Source organism: Paramisgurnus dabryanus, chromosome 5, assembly GCF_030506205.2.
Source record: "Paramisgurnus dabryanus chromosome 5, PD_genome_1.1, whole genome shotgun sequence".
Classification (NCBI taxonomy): Eukaryota; Metazoa; Chordata; class Actinopteri; order Cypriniformes; family Cobitidae; genus Paramisgurnus; species Paramisgurnus dabryanus.
In genome coordinates, this window is record NC_133341.1 from 44657628 (window position 1) to 44680205 (window position 22578).

The 22578-nt window shown below is 36.6% G+C and overlaps 2 protein-coding genes and 1 long non-coding RNA gene across 3 annotated transcripts; 1 reads left to right on the forward strand and 2 right to left on the reverse strand.

The window, feature by feature from the left end:
- Nucleotides 1-2213: 2213 nt before the first annotated feature.
- On the reverse strand, nt 2214-5579 carry LOC135774334 (uncharacterized). Its single transcript, XR_010543674.1, has 3 exons — nt 4607-5579; nt 4470-4529; nt 2214-3506 (listed from the first exon to the last, which is right to left on the reverse strand). It is a non-coding gene; the product is annotated as an uncharacterized lncRNA (long non-coding RNA).
- Nucleotides 5580-5648: 69 nt separating this feature from the next.
- On the forward strand, nt 5649-12405 carry pmpca (peptidase, mitochondrial processing subunit alpha). Its single transcript, XM_065284351.2, has 13 exons — nt 5649-5712; nt 6305-6507; nt 6587-6666; nt 6768-6850; nt 6986-7080; nt 7183-7283; nt 9469-9732; nt 9810-9902; nt 10001-10119; nt 10207-10297; nt 10379-10441; nt 10516-10660; nt 11613-12405. Exons 1-13 carry the CDS (start codon nt 5666-5668, stop codon nt 11780-11782), a joined length of 1554 nt encoding a protein of 517 aa, XP_065140423.1. The 5' UTR covers nt 5649-5665; the 3' UTR covers nt 11783-12405.
- A 72-nt stretch (nt 12406-12477) lies between these two features.
- inpp5e (inositol polyphosphate-5-phosphatase E) lies at nt 12478-22435 on the reverse strand. Its single transcript, XM_065284346.2, has 11 exons — nt 22355-22435; nt 21059-21925; nt 18162-18285; nt 17979-18076; nt 17771-17895; nt 17251-17370; nt 15925-16032; nt 15685-15846; nt 15497-15612; nt 15269-15405; nt 12478-14648 (listed from the first exon to the last, which is right to left on the reverse strand). Exons 2-11 carry the CDS (start codon nt 21859-21861, stop codon nt 14513-14515), a joined length of 1929 nt encoding a protein of 642 aa, XP_065140418.1. The 5' UTR covers nt 21862-21925; nt 22355-22435; the 3' UTR covers nt 12478-14512.
- Nucleotides 22436-22578: the final 143 nt, after the last annotated feature.

Below are 22578 nucleotides of genomic sequence, written 5' to 3' on the forward strand. Positions count from 1 at the left end.
TGTTTTTTTTCATTAGTAGTATATGTTGCTAAGGACTTAATTTGGACAACTTAATTTTCCAAATATTAAGATTTTTTTGCACAGACTCCAGATTTTCAAATATTGTCCCATCCTAATAAACCATCAATAAATAGAAAGCATATTTTTCAGCTTCCAAATGATGTATAAATGTCAATATCAAGAAAATTGACTCTTATGACTGGTTTTGTGGTCCAGGGTCACATGTAACAAATGTAACAAGGCTCTAGACACATTAAAATATATTAGGAGGCCATGAATGAGTACTTCAAGCTATGACTCATCTGGCATGGGCCATAGACAGCGGGTGGGAAAGCTAATGGGGTCTAATGCCAGCAGCCGGGGGTGTGTTTGCTTTGGCCAAACAACACCCCATTAAATGAAGAAGCAGTTTAGCAATTCATTAAGGTATTGAATATTTGCTCCCCCGCAGAAACACAATTTAAGTACTCAAGAGAAGGAGTTTCATTTGTTCGGCATTAGTTAAGGATATGGTGGATCACCCAAAAATAAAATTAGAAAATGTTGTTCTAAACCTGTATGAATATCATGATGAACACAGCATAAAATATTTTGATAAATGATCATAAGCACACAGCTGGCTGTATAGTCATTAACTTCCATAGGAAAAACAAATACGATGGAATTCAATGGTGTGCTTACCATTGTTTATCAAAATATTTCCTGATATTCATACAGGTTTAGAACAACATGAGGATGAGGAAATTATTTTGTTGAGGAAACTATCCCATTATTTCTCATCGCCAGCATTCAGAATGTAAACTGTATTCATTCTTAAAAAGGCCATAAGAGGATGCGATGTATAAACATTGATTTTAAAATCTATATTATTTAAGTAATAATACATTCAGATCAGAGACTCCTTAGCTTGAAATATTTTTGACATTGTCAACATAGTAGAGTTGACAGTATAGGTTTTTTTTTTATTACATGGCCATTTTTTTAGATTTTCATTTGCATGCACTGGTAATATGATCATATTTACCAAGACATGGCATAACATCATTATAATAATTTTATAATGTACACTAAATAACATTCAGTTTTTACCATAACGATAACTTATCCTTGACTTTACAACTTGTAAAAAATGCTGCGCTGTTGTTTGGTCAAATAGGTACAAACCCAACTGTTGGGTTAAAATTAACATTGTGAATTGGTTGTTTCAAACCAAAGGTTGTGAAAGGTTGTTTCAAACTAAAATGGGCATTTTAACCAACCACTAGCTTTGAACACAATGTAAAAAATGCATAGCTGCCCCAAAGTTTTTGGTTTAATCATCTCAGATTTACATTTAATTTCAGCTTACAATTATTTATCTTGAGTAGAGATGAGTTGTTATAACTTTTAAAATATAGTCAGCTCATCTCTTGTCAAGATAAATAATAGTATTTTATTAATAATATTATAAATAATATTTTTATAGTGCATATGTGAAATGGAGTAAACAGTGAGTGTCAAGAATTTAAAATATTTTAAGATTTCTTTAAAAAAAACTTTACTCAAACCACTATTTGCACAAATTTAACCACAAATGAAAGAAAATTGGAAATATAATGCATGAAGTATTGCAAACATATTGGTTTGATAAACATTTACAAGAAACTGGACTCACCCATGCAGAGCAAAAGTGTTAAGATTCAGTGCAGCATCTCTGTCAGTGAGCACTCCCTGGTTTTTCAATGCAACACGCTTGATCTAATGATGGAGGAACAGACACACATATACCTGCACGCATACACACAGATGGGCTCTGAGGTCACAGTTCGCCCCCCCCCCTTCACAACCAGAAACAATATGAGAGAACTAAAGCACCACTCTGCATGTGTTGAGGCCCTATTTCCACACTGTGCCAAATTAAAAGAGGACACAAATAAAAATCGAAACCATGCTGTTTGAGAAAAAACGAGAACAATTGTTTTTCAAATCCCTGTGATGGTTATTCACAAAAGATGTCCACAAGTCTAATAGCGTTTGTTATGCACCGGCCGCGGCATCAATCATTTCACACCTGTATGTGTGTTTGGTTGCATGGGACAATATTAATTGTATCAAATAAAAATGAGCTGAGTTTAATGTCTGAAGAACGTTTTTTTATTATTTATAATTTACCTTTATTTTACCAGGTAGGCACGTTGAGAACAATTTCTCATTTTAAACGGCGACCTGGAAAACGTTAAAAAAGGCATGAAAGAAATAGTTCTTCTATGAATCTTTCACTGAATATTTCCAAAATTGGTTATTGGGATTGCTGCAAGGAAACTTTTAGACACCCTTATTTTTTAAGTGTCGTTTGTATGTAGTTTTTGATAATTGATGCATCATCACAGAACTCTCAGACATTTTCAGATTATTACGAACATCTACTTTCAAAAAGTACACATTTGTACCCAAAGAGTGCATATTAGTACCTTAAAGGCACATATTTCTACCTAAATGGTACATATTACAACCTTTTGCCCCAGTAACAGCTTTTGTAGCTTTATTCCTGACAGTGTACCGTTGTATGTAACCCAACACGTAGTAAGACTTCATTTCATTTATCAATTCAGCACAATCAGATGTAAATTTTCTAATCTATGCATGAGGCTGATTTTAATTAACTGAACAAAGGCCAATTCTGTTGGGCTGATGTGAAATCTGCAGTGTAGAACATCAAACACACAAAGTCTGCGATAGAGAAACGGCTGGGAATAATTTCATGTCGCTACAATATTGAGAATCAGCATTGAACAGAATCAACAAAGGAAACATCTAACATATAAGCTGCAATTTTTTTATTTACATTCTCAAACACAAAGACAACTGCATTTAACTTGACTGGTTCATAGTACAGAATGAAGTTTATCTGTATTTTACAAAATGAGGTTTTAAGCTAGGCCTATACATTTTTATTAGTATTTGTGTTCCCTGGGCTTGAACCCATGACTTTTTGTTGCAATGCTCTACCACTGAGCTATACAGAAACACAGGTTTGAATATTTAAAAATAAAGGTGCTTCACGATGCCATAGAAGAAACTTTTCTGTCTAAATGTTTTTTGAAGCACCTATAACATGAAAAGGAACCTTTCTGTTTCACAAAAAGTTCTTAAAGGTGAAAGAAATGGTTCCTTAAAGAACCAGAAAAGGTTCCTCTATGGCATCGCTGTGACCAGGTTGCTTATTTTTATGAGTGTATACTGTTTTTTTGTATGTGAGTTGTTTTAAATCATCCATAGTCACCCAAAAATATTTCCAGGTAAAAAAGGAGTCATAGAGGCAGGTTTAGGCAACTTAAGTTGTCCACAAGTTTAAACGGGTTAAAAGATTGCATATAACATTAGTGTCTAGATAAAGAGGAACCCAATCCAAAAGAAACTTGATACAACAAGAAGAATTTGTTTTGGAAAACAGATATTAGCACTTGTGTGAAGATCCGGTACACAGAAAGCTTGTTCTAACATGAGATGAGTCTCTGTGTTGATACCTAAAAAAATTGACAAAAGATTAGTCTATAACTTACAAAATAGGGAAAATTTGATGTAATGAAACGTCAGACTAATATACATGGACTACCTAAACATTTTGTAAACCTTCACATAGTAAAAATTCCTTTTTTAAGTTTAATCAATTTGAAATTACAATTAATATCAACTTTCTTGACTAGTGAGGAGTTTCTATAAATTATAAAAAAATATAGTTTAAATAACTTATGCTAATTTTACTAAATAAAATTAATAGCAACTCCTATAAATTGTAAACCCTGATGTTGGGAACAAATGTGGGCAAAATGATTTCCCCTCTTAATCGGATCGGTACAAAATGTGGCTACTTTTCCTAGTTTGCCACCTAAGCACACCCAAAAAGGTGAACTTTATTTAACAATCTTAAGTGAACTTAGTAAAAAATAACTTTAAAAAATGCTTATTTTATTTTAACATAGTTTTTTATGAAACTTCATTTTTGATTTCATTAGATATCAGAAAAAAACAAAAGTGGCACAATTGCATTTTTTCTGTGTTTTAATTAGTGGAAAGAGGTTTTTTTTTTAACAAAAATCATGTTTTTATGTGAATGTAGGCTGAAAAACAAAAAAACGCTTATTTTACACACTGTAAAAAATGCTTTTAAAAAAACTTTGTTTTGCAAGTAAATTTAACCTACTATTTTAAGTTTTGACTGAGGATAAGTTGACATAACTTGAAAAACTTACTTGAAAGTTTTTAAATTTAATAAAAAGCAAAAAAAATGTTTTTAACATTTTTATGACATTTCTGTAAAATATAAATAGAATCACAAAAAGCCAAAATTTGTCCATTAACAGCAGATTTCTGTAGTTGTGATTAACACGTTTTGAGGGTTAAGAATGCAAGGCTCTACATACATAAATGAGTGTTTCTAACACTAAGTCACAATATTAGGCAATATAACTAGAGAAACCATACATTACCATTTTTAATCCATTCATTCCAGACTTGCAGTTGGTCACTATCAGCATCCACAGCAGACCCTTTAAAAACATCATATTTTAACAAAGAATATTTACCTTCTCATGTATATATTATTCTTACCATACATTATTCTTACCATGTGAGTGGTCCAGCAGCAGTTTTCTCATATCCCGCAGTGCTTGAGTAACATTTTTCAGTTTGTGATGTAGGTATGCATTCTCCTCTCTGAGAGTACGAATCGTATCTTGAAGCTCATACGAATGGGTTATTTGTGGAATTAAAGACATGGTCAACAAAATAAGAGCAAAATATGTTGAAAGCATCATTCTCTAGGTATAATTCAGTGCAGTGCACTAATTCTTGTGTTCTTCACACAGCAAAAAGCTCTTAAATCTGATGCCAGCATTTAGAAATCAATGCAATTCTTATGCACCAATTATTTTGGTTGCAATACAAGCTGTAAGAACCCATTGTTCTTTATAGATGTGTTGCTCTTATTGTGCAAAGCCACACAGTTGTCAAAGTTGTAAAAACTGTGCAATATAGCATATGACATTAGTTAGCTTTGAATAAAATGTAAAGGTTAAAAAGTTACAAAGCACAAACTAATAAATTAGCAAACATTTTAAAGGTTATATATATTAGGACTAGATATACACACTACCTGTCAAACGTTAAGTGTCACTTACTATAATACTAACAAAATTATGTTATGCCTTCAAAATCCAATATGAATCACAGTTATGTATATTTTAGCGTCTTCAGTGTAACGTTAGTCACCCTTTGCCTAAAATTTGAAATTGCCATTTTATCAACCAGGTTTTTTTTTAGGTTTGAATATCTTTTTGGCTGTTTTTCTTTATTAAGTCTAAGTCATCTACTCAAGTTTCTTCAGCTTAAGCAAACTGACACTCAGTGACCCTATTTACGAGTTATGAAATCCATAATATTGTTTAATGTTGTCTAAAGGTTCCATTATATAGCTCCCCAGTCTCCTCTACATGTTTAAAAATTAACTAGCGATACTAATATGAAAATATGTTTCGCCTATCACTAATATTTATCTAATCCGTATAATATATTCAAATCTCTCTCACACACTTGCTTGTATCCAGGCAACAGCAGCATAATAACGCGACAGCGGACGTGTTTGAGAATCATTTCCGGTGAATGTTTAGGTCAAATACAATCCAACATGGCCGCTCACATGTCAAGATTGAAGTGCTGGGGCCGAGTACAGAGGTGCGATCTTTGTTTATTTGAATAACTAGTAAAAATTGTTTGCTCCGACTTTATAAGACATTATATTGTATAAGCTCTCTATGGCTTTTAATGTCGCTTGTTAAAGTTGCATTCGTCACGTGATGACGTTAAATAAAACCTCGCGGCACTTGAACACGCGCTTCAGCGACTTTACTATTATATTTTGACCTATTCATTAAGACAAACCTTAAAATCGCTGTTTAAATATTATAATTAGAATTGGGAAGAACTAAGTTACTATTGCTTTCGATTGTCATGTTTTAAGCATGTTTGATTTGCTCATAAACTCTGTAAACATTACAACGACTATTCCCTGTTGATAAAAGTACAATTATAATAGTTTCCATTACAAATACCAGTTTGAACTATAAGCTGTTTACAATAATAACCATTGCAAAATAATTCCTTTATGTAGTGTGTTTTAAGTCTTATACCAGTTGGTGGTCTATTGGTTCACAGCTGCCACTCAACACATTAACAGATACCCAGTGAAAAATTCCCATTCGATTAAATCCATTAGAATATTTGTGATCGTTTCAATCTCAAAAATATGATTTGTATTGATTTGCAGGTATGGCATTGCAGTATGTAGGCAGTACAGTAGTGGCAGTCCATATCCAAACGTCTCTCTGTCCACACCGTTAACCGGGATCCCTAAACCTGTATTTGCCTCTGTGGACGGTCATGAGACATACGAGACTAAAATTACCACCTTAGAAAACGGACTTAAAGTTGCATCACAGAACAAATTTGGCCAGTTTTGTACAGTTGGAAGTAAGTATCTGTGTCAGAAATGTTTCACGGGTTTATCCCTAAACTTGTTATAATAAAGTATTCTGCTTCTGTTTATCAGTTTTAGTAAACTCAGGCTCACGTCATGAAGCAAAATATCCCAGTGGAATTGCACACTTTCTGGAAAAGCTTGCATTTTCTGTAAGTCAATTCAATTTTTGTTATGCATTGACTTTAACAACATTACTTTAATATAGTTTTTATTACATGAACTAAATGAATTGCTTTGGCATACTCTTAAGTCTACAGCCCAGTTTGGAAGTAAAGATGAAATTCTCCTCACTCTTGAAAAACATGGAGGCATATGTGACTGCCAAACTTCAAGGTTTTACTATTCATTAAACTTTTAGTAGAAATTAGCCATATTTATTCTTTTATATATATATATATATACGTACTGTATAATGGCTCATTTACATTGTATCGCCATTATGCGATTTTGCTTTTCTGCCTTTTGTAGGGACACAACAATGTATGCAGTATCAGCTGAAGTAAAGGGTCTGGATACCGTAGTAAACCTGCTGGCAGATGCTGTGCTACAGCCGCGTTTATTAGGTAAGAACTGATTGCATTGCAAATGCTGTTGATTGTTTTTTTCCATTGAGTCTTTAAAACAGTTAATGGATGGATGGATGGATGACACATGTGAATTTGCAGATGAGGAGGTGGAGATGGCCAGAATGGCTGTTCGCTTTGAATTAGAGGATTTGAACATGAGACCCGATCCGGAGCCTTTATTAACCGAAATGATACATGCAGTAAGTGGCACCTTTTCCTTTTACGTTGTCTATACTCCAGTATAATCAAAAATTATAACCAAAATGTTAGTTCATGGTAATGATGTGGGGGCGGCAGTGGCTCAGTGGTTCATGTAGGTTGTCTACAAACCGGAAGGTTGGTGGTTCGATCCCCGGCTCCACTGGACCAAGTGTCGAGGTGTCCTTGAGCAATGCACCTAACCCCAGCTGCTCCCGACGAGCTGGATGGCGCCTTGCATGGCTGACACCGCCGTCGGTGTATGAATGTGTGAGTGAATGGGTGAATGTGAGGCAACATGTACAGCGCTTTGGATGGCCATAGGTCTGTTAAAAGCGCTATATAAATGCAGTCCATTTACCATAATATTTTGCCATGTATGTTAAAGGAACACACCCACATTTTGGGAATTAAGCTTATTCACTGTATGCTAAAGAGTTAGATAAGTCCATACACACCTTTCTCATCTTCGTGCGTGCTGTAACTCTGTCTGACGCAGCCCCCGCTAGCTTAGCTTAGCACAAAGACTGGAAGTGAATGGCTCCAGCTAGCATACTGCTCCCAATAAGTGACCAAATAACGCCAACATTTTCCTATTTATGCGTTTTGATTTGTATAGTCACACCGTGTACAAATAACAAGGTCATTTGAGACACAGCCATCTTTTAACAGTATACTGGGAACTATATTCTCAGAAGGCGAAGCACTGCTACTTGGGCGGAGTGATTTGCTAGCAGCACAAGTAGCAGTGCTTCGCCTTCTGAGAATATAGTTCCCAGTATGAATACTGTTAAAATATGGCTGTGTCTCAAATGACCTTGTTATTTGTACACGGTGTGACTATAGAAATCACAACACGTAAATAGGAAAATGTTGGCATTATTTGGTCACTTATTGGGAGCAGTATGCTAGCTGGAGCCATTCACTTCCAGTCTTTGTGCTAAGCTAAGCTAGCGGGGGCTGCGTCAGACAGGGTTACAGCATGCACGGAGATGAGAACTCTTGAGGATACGGGGAATAAGCTAAATTCCCAAAATGTGGGCGTGTTCCTTTAAAGAGTCTTAAATGCATAAAAAATGGCCTATTTTTGATAATTTGGTACAAAAAATAAGGTTACACTTTTTTTATTCAGACAGCGCACAAATGCTGGGTTCACATTTTCTTGCACTTGATGTTTGCACGAAATTATTTCAAAATGCATTTATTATCCTCTTAAACACACATAGTCTATAATGTAAATGTGAACCATTCAGAACGAAAACGCATGTGTAACGCATATAAGTATATTTGATCCATGCATTACATTTAGACCTTAACGTGACAGTACGCCAAATAAAATCTATGTCTGCAAAACTAAAATCATTTATGAAATATTGATTACTTATCGACAATCAAAATTATTCCAACCATTCCTCTTTATTCATCATTATTTAGCTATAGACCATTTAAAGGTGCAGTCCGGGAGTTTTGGTGGCATCTAGCGGTGAGATTGTGAATTCAAATCAACGACTCATTCCAGAGGTCACCGTCCTTTTCGAAACGCATAGTAAATCCATGGTAACCCCACAGGACAAATATGTTGTCGTTTGAGTTAACATAGTGTCGAAACCTGCTGTATAATTTGTCCGTTTAGGTTTACTGTAGAAACAGGACAGCGACTTCCATGTAAGGGCACCCGTTGTGTATGTAGATAAAAACGGCTCATTTTGCAGGGGACATATGATATCATGAAAATCTGACCTTTTTCTATGTTTAAGTGCTTAAATTGGGTCCCCAATTGACATTTGGCTCCCCTTGTGATGTCATAAGTGGATAATACTGTCCTTTAATCTGTACTATCCAACCACGGCACTGCCATTTAGTGCAGAGATCAGCTTATTTGATGTTTAAAGGACACACCCAAAAACTGCACATTTTTGCTCACACCTACAAAGTGGCAATTTTAACATGTTATAATAAATTATCTATATGGTATTCTGAGCTAAAACTTTACATATGTACTCTGGGGTCTTGTGAAATGTCCCCTTTAAGGTTATAAAAACATATCTGTTAAATATTTAAGGTTCTTGCACACAACTGAAAATATAGTTATGTATAATATATTACATATCTGTTAATAGATCCTCCTAAATTTTACACATTGCACCTTTAATGGATGATGTCATTTCATGTCTTTCTTCTGTTTAGGCAGCATACAGGGGAAACACTGTGGGTCTTCCTCGCTTCTGCTCTGCTAATAACGTTGAGAAGATCGACAAAAAGTTGCTGCTTAAGTACCTACAGAGCTACTACTGCCCGGAGCGCATGGTGCTGGCGGGGGTCGGGATCGAACATGAACAGCTTGTTCAGTGCGCCAGGAAGTATCTGCTTAATGTTAAACCAGTATGGGGTACGAGCACACCTGCCAACGTCGACTTGTCTGTAGCACAGTACACTGGAGGCATCGTGAAGGTGAGGACGCTGACAAACGTTGTGTGTTGTTTAAAGATTTCAGCATGTCTTAAGTTAAACTTTTTGTCTTATATTAGTTGGAAAAGGACATGTCTGATGTCAGCTTGGGCCCTACGCCAATTCCTGAACTAACACACATTATGGTTGGCTTGGAGAGCTGCTCTTACTTGGTCGGTAACTATTTTTTTTTGGTTATAATTCAGTTCATTTTGAACAGTAGTCTAGAATTGTTGATTTGATATGTGGCCTGTTTGTTTGCGACCAATAGGAGGACGACTTTATTCCCTTTGCCGTCCTCAATATGATGATGGGCGGAGGTGGGTCTTTTTCTGCCGGAGGTCCAGGAAAAGGCATGTTTACCCGTCTCTACCTTAATGTCCTCAACAGGTGTGACATCATCGCTTCTTGTATATTACAAGATCTTTTTAAAATAGCTCTTGCTTGGAGATTTAGGAATTTTGTATTTTTTTGCAGGCATCATTGGATGTACAATGCTACCTCCTACCATCACAGTTATGAAGATAGTGGTTTGCTTTGTATCCATGCAAGTGCAGACCCTCGACAGGTACTGTGAGAAATATTTCTGTAGTATGTAAAAACAAATAAATATATCTGTATTTATGCTGAACTGTTTGGTTTTTTTTAGGTGAGGGAAATGGTGGAGATCATTACACGAGAGTTTATTCAGATGACCGGAACGGCAGGAGAGGTAAGTCTGCATTTGCTTTCATTTGTAATTTGTTGTTGAGATGCGACCTTCAGAAAGTTTCTCCTCTTGTGTAGATGGAGCTGGAGAGAGCCAAGACGCAACTGAAATCAATGCTCATGATGAACTTAGAATCACGGCCGGTCATCTTCGAAGACGTAGGTCGGCAAGTACTTGCAACGGGGAAAAGAAAACTGCCTAGCGAGCTTTGTGACCTCATCAGTAAGTACGAATGTGTGACCCTACCTGTGCAATCCAGGCTAAAGTCTCATTTTAATCTTTGACATATTAAAGATGTTAAGGTTATATATGTATTCTTAATGGGTGATTCTCACGAAATCCAGATTAAGAAGACGTCTAGCATCAGAATTTTTAAAAAGCTATATAGGATTAAGGTCTGAACTAAATATAACCATTATCTTTAGAGGATTAAAAAAAATATTTCCTATAGAATTTTTTTAGATTATCATTATCAAAAATTATCATTACCGCAACATGATATTACATTAAATATATGCATTTAACTCGTGTTTCGGTAATGAGAACTAAAAAGTTGTCTAGGTACTATGACAAACAAAATTTCAACTTTTACTGGAGAGAAAAAATAAGAACTGCTTACTTGGTAGCCATCTTGAGTGTCAGTCAATTATGTCCCTTCCAACTATTTTTTTTTTTTTTTTTGAAAATATTAGTTCATTGAGGGCTTAAACAATGATTGAAAATTGTTGCGGAGGATGAGAAAATTGGTCTTAGACGCATTTATATTCCTTATTATTGTCTCTACATTTACCAATGATCACCAAATACCACATGTTTCTTTACTGTAAATGTTTATAGTATAACATGCACTGAAGCTTTTTATTTTTTTAGATTTTTTAATTATAAATATTTCCATGTCAAAGAACCCAAATCCAGTCATGAACACGTTGCGGTAATGAAAATGTTTTCCTTAAATGTCGAAAAAACTACAAAATTTGTTTGTATGATGATGTCATCCATGTGCAAAATAGTACGTGAAGAGATGTTTGTAACTGTATGCTTCTTATTTTGATACCATTTACTTTTTTATCAAAATGTTTATGACACCTCATAACTAGTCTAATTTTGCGAGAATCACCCTAATGTCTTTGCTAACTCTAAATATATAATTCACCCAATATCTCTTTGTTTGTAGGTAATGTTACAGCCAATGACATCAAGAGAGTCACAACAAAAATGCTGCGCAGTAAACCTGCAGTCGCCGCGTTGGGAGATCTAACAGAGTTTCCTTCCTATGAGGACATCCAGGCAGCTCTTTCCAGTAAAGATGGACGTCTTCCTCGCATATTCCGCTTGTTTCGATAATGGACCTTGTTGAACTGACACCACCTACAGGCAAATATAAGCAGGACTGACCCCACAAATAGTTTTTTTTGATGAGAATTTAGGTCCAGTGGTAAGGACTATGGTTACAGCTGTATTATGACTTATATGCCCATTTCTAGCAAAATAACGTTCACATTTCTGCATCAATGAACATAAACCAACATTACATGGCATATTTCCCAAAAATGGACTAATGCTAATAAATTGACTGTGTTAAGCAATGTTTGCTATTTACCATAGTAGTAAGTAAAAGCCTTCGATCATTGAACTGTATGGTGGGACTTACATGTATGCAATGGGAAAAACCTGCCAATCTGAACCTCCAGTACCTCATGGTGTCTTCTTAGTACTACGTCATGTATGTCAGTATCTATCCTTTGTCATGAGACCCCCATATTTATTCCCTTGCACTTTCCAGAAGTTGACTGTTTTAGTTGATGCTTTGCAGTTTCTTTTCTACTGAGAAAAAATGAGCTAAACCACCATTTTGCCCTGGAATAATAAATGCTCGGTCCTTACTTGCCAGGGGCTTTCAGATTTAAACACAGTATTTTTGTCTCTGTGAATGTGTAATTGGCATATAAATTTTAAATGTTCAATAACAGGCTCCTGGATTTTTGTTTAAGATGATCATATTTTTACTGTCATAAGTAGAAATAACAACATCAAGTCAGAATTTGTAAATATATACATACATGCTAGTATTTGGTTTTAAACAGCAGAATGTATCTGAAATTGTAAGCAAGATTGCAGGCACTTTTAGTACAGAAACAACTGAACCATTTGTAGATGCGCCACTCTGTATTCCACCGTAATCGAGATCCATGCACATATAAATACCATTGTAGTGCTATGGTAATATATCTCGTCTGACATCAAACTAGCACAAGTACACTGGGATTAGTTAAGGCAATAACCTCAAGTATGATCCATACCTGCTTTAAGTTGTATAATTGCAGCTACATTTGGTCATTATTTTATGCATTTGTATTTTAATAATTTGGTATTCATTGTCATGCATCACAAGATGTTACAGGCCATAAAAATATAATTTTCTTTCTTGTATAGCTAAAAAAAATCATGAATTCCTGTGTCAATTCTGTTACTGTCAATTCTGTTACTGTCAACTCTGTTACCAAGGTAGAGTAACAGTGTTGAAAGTCATGTCTGTGTATAAATTTAAGTAAGTTCGGAGGAGCATGGTCATGTAATCCAACCAATCAGCGCAAAGAGATCTCTATATATGGTGGTGTTCCCTCACCTCTGTCCCATGACAGTTTTTTGCAGCATCACTCCTCCACCCCACCGCTTCACTCTCTGCTGGTATCTATCCCAATTAAGGGGAGTGGTGGTGGTATTATGGGTTTGGGGTAAGATGCGAGCTCTGAGCCCTTCACTTTGACAGCATGCCATGTACTTTATTTCTTACTTGATTATACGTTAATGCGAAGTCGTGAATCTTGGCAACAGAGTTGACAGTAACTGACACCGACTAATTTGGACAAAAAGGAATAATATTTCTTAGCTATATAACACTTTTAAAGGAAACATATCATGAAAATACGTCTTTTTCCATGTTTAAGTGCTATAATTGGGTCCCCAGTGCTTGTATCAACCTAGAAAATGTGAAAAAGAACAACCTGGTAAACCAATAGGTCATTGAAATTTGGCTCCCCTTGTAATGTCAGAAGGGGACAATACGGCCCCTAATCTGCACTATCCAACCATGGAACTGCTATTTAGTGCAGAGATCAACTCATTAGCATTTAAAAGAACACCGACAAAAACGGCACATTTTTGCTCACACCTAAAGTGGAAATTTTAACATGTTATAATAAATTATCTATATGGTATTTTGAGCTAGAACTTCACATACGTATTCTGGGGCTACCAAACATTTATTTTACATCTTAAAAAAGTCTTGTTATATGTCCACTTTAAAGAAAATATATATTTTTATGGTCTGTTACATCTTGTAAATCATGACAATTAGTACTAAATTATTTAAATGTTTGAAAAATAACCTTTTAAAAACGCAGGAAAACAATGACTTTGAAGACCAAATGTACCTACGGTTATATAATCAACCCAAGTTTAGTTTCTCTGCATACTCATAACCACTAGTTGTCACATTATGCCCATCAATGACAGAAAATAAAAAAATTTCCCTTAATTTGCTGGTAATGTTACAGTATAGTTCCCTTTTAAAGAGCACAACCGTTTAGCACATTATTAAGTAACTGTTCGTAAATAGGATCCAGCAGCCGATAAAAAATAAATAATCGGCTTCCTTGTACATCGGGTGCTTAAGGTGTCAGTAAATGATAAGAAACGTGTGCTAGTTATCAGTTGAAAATGCAAAACACACAACTGTTTTGACTTTGAAGTTAAATATACAAAAAATATATATATATACAGAAACACCGGAATAATACGGTAAATGTACTGTACAGTGCGGACAATACAAGTGTGTTAGGTCATTTTCATTTACTCTGGTCAGTAAAATTAATAAAGTCCTGTCGGTTTAATTAAACAATATTATGCTTCTGGGGTCCCTGTACTGTGCACCGAAGCTTGTACTTTAGCGAAGACAGATAAGCGGCGTGACACTTCTAGTACCGAGTTGTCCTGAAAGTCCAGCTTTCCACGCAACTTGGTTTTTGAAATGAGCAGTTTAAGCACCCGTGGCTTTTGTGCACTGGTCCCAGATCAGGATATTGTGCAAACAGTGCTGCTGTTCTGGTTTTTCATGGTTGCCTCTCTCTTCTTCAGCTCTCTGGTGATTCTCCTCCTGATTCCCTCTAAATACAGACCCCTGTCGAACTGTCCGGCACCCAAAGGAATGCTGGGAAAAACAGAATGAGTGATTTAGCCAAAAACAATTTTTTTTATACAATTTATAGAATCTTATCAATGTATATCTTAAATCAATTAAGTGGTGTGACGTGGCAGCGCGACCTTATGTATTAGGTAATCACGTCAAAAGGTCACGCGTTTAAGGAACACTCCACCAAAGAGTTTCAATATTTTTTCTATTTTAAACTTGACTCTTCTGTAATTACATTGTGTACTAAGATCAACGTATAATTAAAAGTTGTGATTTTCTAGGCCAATATGGTTAGGAACTTTACTCTCATTCTGGCGTAATAATCAAGGACTTTGCTGCCGTAAGGTGAAATGATATTACGCAGCACCAGAAAATAGTCCCCTTGGTAATTTTCAATAGTAGGGGACTGTTTTTGGGCACTGTGTAATATCACATAATATCATATAAAACTCTAGGTGAGCTGGAAAATGAGCTGTTAAGGTCCACTATATGGAGAAAATCGTGGAATTTATTCCTCAAAAAATTAATGTCTACCTGACTGAACAATTAAGTAAATTATCTGAATTTTGTTTAATGAAAGTGAAATATCTCTTATGATTTTAAATATCATTCCATAAATGTTGTAAACAGCAGCTTACTTATCTCGACCAGGACGAAGCTTGACCTGAAACAAGCCAACGACTGGGCGGTGGTCTGATGTCTTAATAGCCGAGCAAGATGTATACTTGACCACCTTAATGTCATCTGCGTGTCTGTTTCGATAAAGAATTCGGTCCTGTTAACACATCGAAAAATTACATGGTGACACCGATGGGTATACTGTGACAAATCAGGAAGTTTTTTACATAATAAAGTAGAAAGCTTACAGTGTAAGAGGGTGTCCTCTGTTTTGTAGTAGTGTCGTAGACGTCACAACCAATGTCAAACTTGTAAGTAGGAGTAAAGTGAATCTGTGCTTCCTGAAACCCTTTGAAAATGGAACCTGCAAATCATTGCAATCATCTCAATGCACAGGTCTGTCAAGTTACACACAGTGCATTTTGTTGGCACATACCTTCTTTCATCTCTTTAGACAGCTGGTCGTGTTGTAATAGCAAGCTCATGTCTGCATCAACAACCTGATTCAACATGGCTTCAACCTCTCCTCTGGTTTTACTCAAGCGAAAGTTAAAGTCTCCGAACCAGAAGACTTCATCGAAACGTGTCGTGACGTCGGCTGAGAACAAACAACAAGAGAATCACGTTTGTGAACAGAAGGAGAAATGCAACGATGATCAACCGCAGTGACACTCACAGGTCGTGGAGCGGTAAGGGTTGGTGTCAGGGAGATTTCTAGGGAGAGCCAAAGCTTCGATGATCTTGTTGTAGTCTAAGATTCTTTCATATATTTTAGAATCTCCAGCTAAAACAAAAGCAAAAATTATGGATAAATAAAGTATTTGGACAGTTAAGTTAGTAATTGGTCTTTGATTACAGTGGCACGGTACATCATTAATCCTCTGACTCATGTTTTATCAAATATATTGGATATAACAAGACTGAGCACTCCTATTACTATACATAAGGGAAAAAGCAACGCTCTTGGTGAGTCTCAAAGGGTAACCAAATAAACAAAAAAAGTAGTTTTTTAGCAATAAAAAAGGTGCCCTTTAAAGGGATGGTTCGGCCAAAAATGATATTAAACCCATGATTTACTCACCCCCAAGCTGTCCGAGTTGCATATTTCCATCGTTTTTCAGACAAACACATTTTCGGATATTTTAGAAAATGTTTTAGATCTTTCAGTTGATTAAATGTAATGTTACGGGGTCCACCCATAGTCCACGACCTTCAAGTCCAAAAAAAGTGCGTCCATCCTTCACAAATTAAATCCAAACGGCTCCAGGATGATAAACAAAGGTCTTCTGAGGGTAATCCGTGCAGTGTTGTTGTAGAAATATCCATATTTAAAACTTTATTAACGTAATTAACTACCTTCCGGTAGCACCGCCATCTTCGACTCCTCTGTGTTCAGGAGAGAGTATTAGCATAGTGTACGCACTTTTCTTAGTGATATATGACAAATTCGGAGGGCGGGGGCACAGAGCAGCACCAGAGTAGCCTCCGTAGGCTGCGTAAGCTCTCATCCTGAATACAGAGGAGTCTAAGATGGCGGCGCTACCGGAAGGAAGTTATTTACGTTAATAAAGTTTTAAACATGGATATTTCTACTACAACACCGCGCAAATTACCCTCAGAAGACCTTTGTTTATCATCCTGGAGCCGTTTGGATTTATTTTATAACATTACATTTAAGCAACTGAAAGATCTAAAACATTTTCTAAAATATCCGAAAATGTGTTTGTCTGAAAAACGATAGACATTTGCAACTCGGACAGCTTGGGGGTGAGTAAATCATGGGTTTAATATCATTTTTGGCCGAACTATCCCTTTAAGTGTTGGTCAGAAATATGTTGTTTTGTGATTTTAGCATGTGATTTTAGAGATATATGTCTTAACCTATTCCAGTACTGTATAGATAGGACTTTAATCTTGCATGACTGAAATAACTGCACGGAGGCATTGCAAACATAATCGCCTGGTGGTGTGACTTCCCTAAAGGGACTTTGGTTTTACTCACAGGTAAAATGAGACGTGATGAAAAGGAAGGATGTCCCGAAGAAAGTGAAGCCGATACCCACAGCTCCTTTAGTCTTGATCTGGGATATAATTCGGGTGGTGACTGTGGCATGTTCTACCTCTGTGGTGAGAAAACCATTACAATAAAAATGGGTCCCCAAATAATCCTTCCAAACACATCAACAATAAATGTATTAATGAGGACATTATGAACATCAGACACATTTGTTGTTTTTATTTCTTCTGTGTGAAAAAATCCCATTACAGCGGGGTTACCAAGTTAAAGTGAAAAACATTGGACAGGATGACATGATTTTAATACCGTGACCCAAACCAAAGAGAATAAAACTGCTTTTATTAGGCCAGTGGTGTTACTGAAGTCTTCATTCATTTGTTTTTATCAAGAAATATTTATTTCTGCATGAAAATATTTTTTTAAACAAAATCACTGCTATGATTATTACATACATTATGATATGTTATACCCATATGTTATATTATATGGTTAATTCAAGCCTTACCTGAACAAAACCATATGAGGTCCCGTCGAACGAAAACAGTGAGGTAGAGCACACCGTGAGCAGCTGCGTACAGCATCACGTAATACGGGCCAAGAGTCTCCTGAAGACGGATCTCCCATTCTCTCCTGTGTATAAACACGAAGCTAGTAAACATGCCGGATAAAACACAGATACAAAGAGAAACAGTACAAAACAGACAGTTTCTTACCTGTCTGGACAACCTTCCTGAACGCCAATAACATAAACATCTTGTACAAAGTCTGTGTCGGTTGGAAGTAACAGATCATCAAGATTGTATGGAAGCTCCTGACATCAAGAGAGAGAACTTACTACAGCTGCCATACAGGTAAACGTACAAAACAATGCAAGAAAAGCATCTGTAAGTCCACACCTTCTGTCCCTGCATGTTCCATGTGGCGATGTAGATGCCAAGCCGTCTCTCTGGGAAATAGCGATCCAGCTCTTCTGCTCCCAACAAAGCACCGTTTCCCAGAACACTGCCCTCCAGAAAGCTCCTAGAAGAAACATATTAATGTTTTAAATAATTGCAAAAAAGGTTTAAAAATGTTGTTATCCTTTGCTATAACTATATTATTTGAATTTGTGACCTTAGTCCCTGCTTTCGAAATCGACTGACAGTACATACTGAATTAGATAAAGTACCTAAGCTGTGTCCCAATTTGCCTACCTATACTATCTCATAATAGTATGTACTGCTTTTGTGTTAAGAAAGTACATACTTTTGAGTGAAGAAAAAAAAAAGAGTATGCACACAGTGGGACATACTCACGTGTAGGGCTGGGCAAAAAAATCGATTTTTCGATTAATCGTTTTTTAAAACCTGGTCGATTCAGAATCGATTCTCAAAGAGCAGAATCGATTTTTTTTTCTTTCATATTTATTTCTGCAAACATTGAACGAAAGATTAACGTTAATCGAATTACTAGTCTTCTTCAGTAGATGTCCCCCTCTTTTTTGCCTTTCGTGATGTTATCAAGGAGCAGGAGGCGAACCTGTCATTCATTCATTCAGTGCTTAAAATGGCGGTTTCAAGTGCTTCATCGATTTTATTAATTACCCACTTGTAACCTGCAGTTCACTGTTCTTTTTATTAATATAGTATTTGTATTAAATCTATATTCATTGAGTTGAATCGAGAATCGAGTATAAAATCCGGCCCAAGAACCAGAATCGAAAAATGAATCGAGAATCGAAATCGAATCGATTTGATAGCTTGTGAATCGAAATCGAATCGATCTGGAAAATCTGAATCGATACCCAGCCCTACTCACGTGAAATGGAAATGACGACTTTTGCCTAAACAACGCTGTAATCCTTATAAAACACAAACATCAAAACTCATCTTTGCATTTAGGCATTTCTTTATTCATTATTTGTCATAAAATTCCGTAGGGATGGATGACATATTTTTGTAGGCCAACCCGGAAGTTAACAGGACACTTGGGAGCATCTCCAAAAAGCCTCTTAATTTCCCATAGACTTGGATTATTACAAAAAAAAGGTCTTTGTTCAACAGAAGTTTATGACACATTTTGTCCAACAAGATAATCTTCACGGATGAACACAATTTAGATTTTTAAGTCAAAATGTGAACTTTTTTGATACTAATTTCTACATTTTAAAATTTTGAACATACTAATTCTAATTTTGAATACTTTTTAGGATGCATAGTATGCAAATTAGGACGCAGGGTTACTCATTGAATGTTAAAACAATACATTTTACGTGGTATGAATAGCGTGAAAAAATACTAAATCTGCCATGTTAATACATCACATGACATACCTTAGTTTAACAACAAGTGAGCCAGTAACTTGGAAGATGTTAAACAAGCAAAATATATCCACAAGGAACAGCTGGGTTTTTTTTGTATTTACATTTAAACACAGGGTTCCCAGACCTTATTTAACTTCAAATTCAAGGACTTTCCAGGTCCAATACCCTCAAATTCAAGGACTTAATGTAAGGACACAGTGAGAGCAAGGTTACATCGTGTTACCTTTTAAAATACATTGTTACAGTTCCCTTTCGAGGGAACTCGCGCTGCGTCACTGCGGTGACACTTTGGGGACGCCTCCAGGGGTAAGTGCGTCTAAATGTGCATATCAAATTCAACCAATGGTGAGGCTTAACGACAAAGACAGGGTGAGGTGGGAGCCAGGGAGTATATCACTATCTGAAATATTGCCGAAGATGGCGTTACAGGGCGTATGGCAAGGGAGACGCAGCGTCTCATTCCCTTCTCAGGGAACAACAGTTACATACGTAACCCCGAGACATTTTTATGTGTCAAACACAACTACGCAAAAAAGCATTTTGGTATGAATCAACATTTGCATAAAGAAGATATAAGCATTTAAAGAGAACAGTTTAGCATGTGTGCTTAAAAAGTCTAGAATTGTATGATATAATCCTACACTACACAGGGAATTATATGGATTTTTTTCCAGTAAACTTCTTGCATAAAATAGATTCAAGCACTTTATCCTGTACCTATGTATGTATATTTTCAAAAAAAAATCCCCAGATTCACAAACTTTCAAGGATTTCAAGGACCCATGGGAACCCTGTAAACAGAGCCGTGTTACCGCTTTCCGGCATTTTTGAATATGACAATTTGACGACGCCTCTCTTTCTTATTCTTCGTTGGGTGACTCCTCTCCCTGCGGAAATTCGCAAAATTCACCAATCGAATTTCATCGAATGCACACTTTAAAATCTTGCCGGAAGTAGTAGGTCACCGGAGTACTTTCGCCATCTGTTTTTCGAATACTATGAATTCGGAAATACTACTCACCTCATACACACTGCTTTTCGCCTACTATAAAATATGAAAGTAGGCGATTTTGGAAGCAGCAAGTGTCTTTTCTGGGGCAACTTTAAAATAATGTATGCATGTGTAGATTTAACATAACCCTCACATAGATTTGCACATTTTATGTAAAACTAACAAACAGAATCTAAATGAATGGTCTGCTACGGTAGATGCTGAACAAGCGTGATGCCAATGATCCAATTATCTCATCGCATTCAATGCTCAGTTTCACTTTGACATTCTGTGCAACTAAAGCAGTTTAGGTAATTTCTTTCCGTAGCCAATCAAATGTCTACAGGAATAGTACCTATGATTTACTGAAATAAAACAAAATAACACTTTGATAGACTCTGGAAGAGCTGTTAACCTAATGACACAAAAGCATGTTATCTACCAATACCCGAATGGTTGCAACAGAATGCAGAACATATAGGTAACCAAAACGTTCTCACCTGTTCCTCACATCCCTGGGTCTGATGGGGTTCAGCACACTATACGTGGACCTCATAGAGTGGACAGAGACATTGTCCGACACCATGGTCTCAAAAAGCCGGCTATCGCTCAGGTTCCTATGAAGTCTCTCCGACCGTCCCCTTCTCCCCACTGCACTGTAATCCAAGCAATCCTTGTCAATCCGATTAGTTGTTCTTAGGCTCGCAGAGGCTACTGTGTGATTCAGAGCAGGATACGTGCTGGTGGACTGCAATGGAGAAAGGACTATTCGGGACGGTTTTATGCGTTCTTTCGAATCACAAAGCTCATGTGGGGACACGTCACTCTCTGAGAAGCTACCAGACCAACTCCTGAACGTCGTCTCCATGGGCAGAAGATCAAGTGGGCGTCTAGATGAAGGACTTTGTCCATTCTTCAAACCCAATGGACTGCTTGAGTTTTCTTCTTTAAGAGAATCGGTGGAAGATCCCGTCTCACCCGGGTCTGTGAGACTCTCCTGGCTGTTTCTCAGTCTTCTCCCTCTGACCTTCTCCTCGTATGACATGTTTCTACCTCCCATCGCCAATCCAATGTGTTTCGGCTGCGAGGGAGGCCGTGGCAGATATGGACTAAGCTTGATGTCCTTGTGTTCATCCTGAAGTAGTCTGGGTCCATCATTGGGCTTGTTGACATCTATCAATTCATCTTTGTTGCTGATGTCTGTACTTGAATCTACCCTAAGGACAGTATTAGCTTTGCAGGCTGGTTCACCTGAACTGAGATCAGTGGGGTTAAATGGGATGCTTTCTCCATTTTCACTCATTCTATTGTTGGATTTGGTTTTAGATGTAAACAAGTCCCATGGTATTACAGTATATGATCACATCCTGTCGAGAGAGACAGTGAGGAAATTTATCCTTATGACTGTGGAAGCATCATTTTGTAAACCTGACAGTTTTATTATGGTAAAAATAGTAGTAACCGTGATTTTGGCGGTTTGATTATCATAGTATCGCCATAGTTTAACAACAAGTGACGTGGTTACTTTACGTGATTTGGATGACAACCAACACGATTAAAACCTCTAAATGGACGTATCCAGTAAAATACAAAGACTAGCATTATCGAAATTTCGTTAAATCGTTGGAAATCTCTGCGTCTGAGACTGCTATGCTAAAATCACCGATCACACGCGATGACCAAACATCTATCATGCCAGATTTCTCGAATACAACTAATTTGCTAAATACAACTATATAAATGAGGTAAATGTATCTAAATACAAGAAATAACAGAATGAAACACTGCTCCGTTACCTTCAATTCACTGAAGAAACTTACTGGACTTCCTAGCAACGCGTAGCAACCAACAACCGCACAAGAGGAAGCACGCGCACGCTTCACCTCAGTGTGTTATTAAACAGCGCCATTTAGCGACACAGATGAGACTTGATTTAATTTTTTAATACAGAAAAGCCCATACATAGAAACATACAACACCAAAAACACAACAACAGTAAAAAACAATACATGAAACATTG

What these genes read in the sequence shown, in the direction of transcription:
- pmpca (XM_065284351.2), top strand. Translation starts at nt 5,666, where the DNA reads ATGGCCGCTCACATGTCAAGATTGAAGTGCTGGGGCCGAGTACAGAG. An exon ending in TGGAAAAGCTTGCATTTTCT is followed by an intron (nt 6,667 to 6,767) that starts GTAAGTCAATTC and finishes CATACTCTTAAG; the next exon opens with TCTACAGCCCAGTTTGGAAG. An exon ending in TACCTTAATGTCCTCAACAG is followed by an intron (nt 10,120 to 10,206) that starts GTGTGACATCAT and finishes ATTTTTTTGCAG; the next exon opens with GCATCATTGGATGTACAATG.
- inpp5e (XM_065284346.2), bottom strand. Translation starts at nt 21,861, where the DNA reads ATGAGTGAAAATGGAGAAAGCATCCCATTTAACCCCACTGATCTCAGT. An exon ending in CCCAGGGATGTGAGGAACAG is followed by an intron (nt 18,286 to 21,058) that starts GTGAGAACGTTT and finishes TGTTTCTTCTAG; the next exon opens with GAGCTTTCTGGAGGGCAGTG. An exon ending in CAGGAAGGTTGTCCAGACAG is followed by an intron (nt 17,896 to 17,978) that starts GTAAGAAACTGT and finishes GTTTATACACAG; the next exon opens with GAGAGAATGGGAGATCCGTC.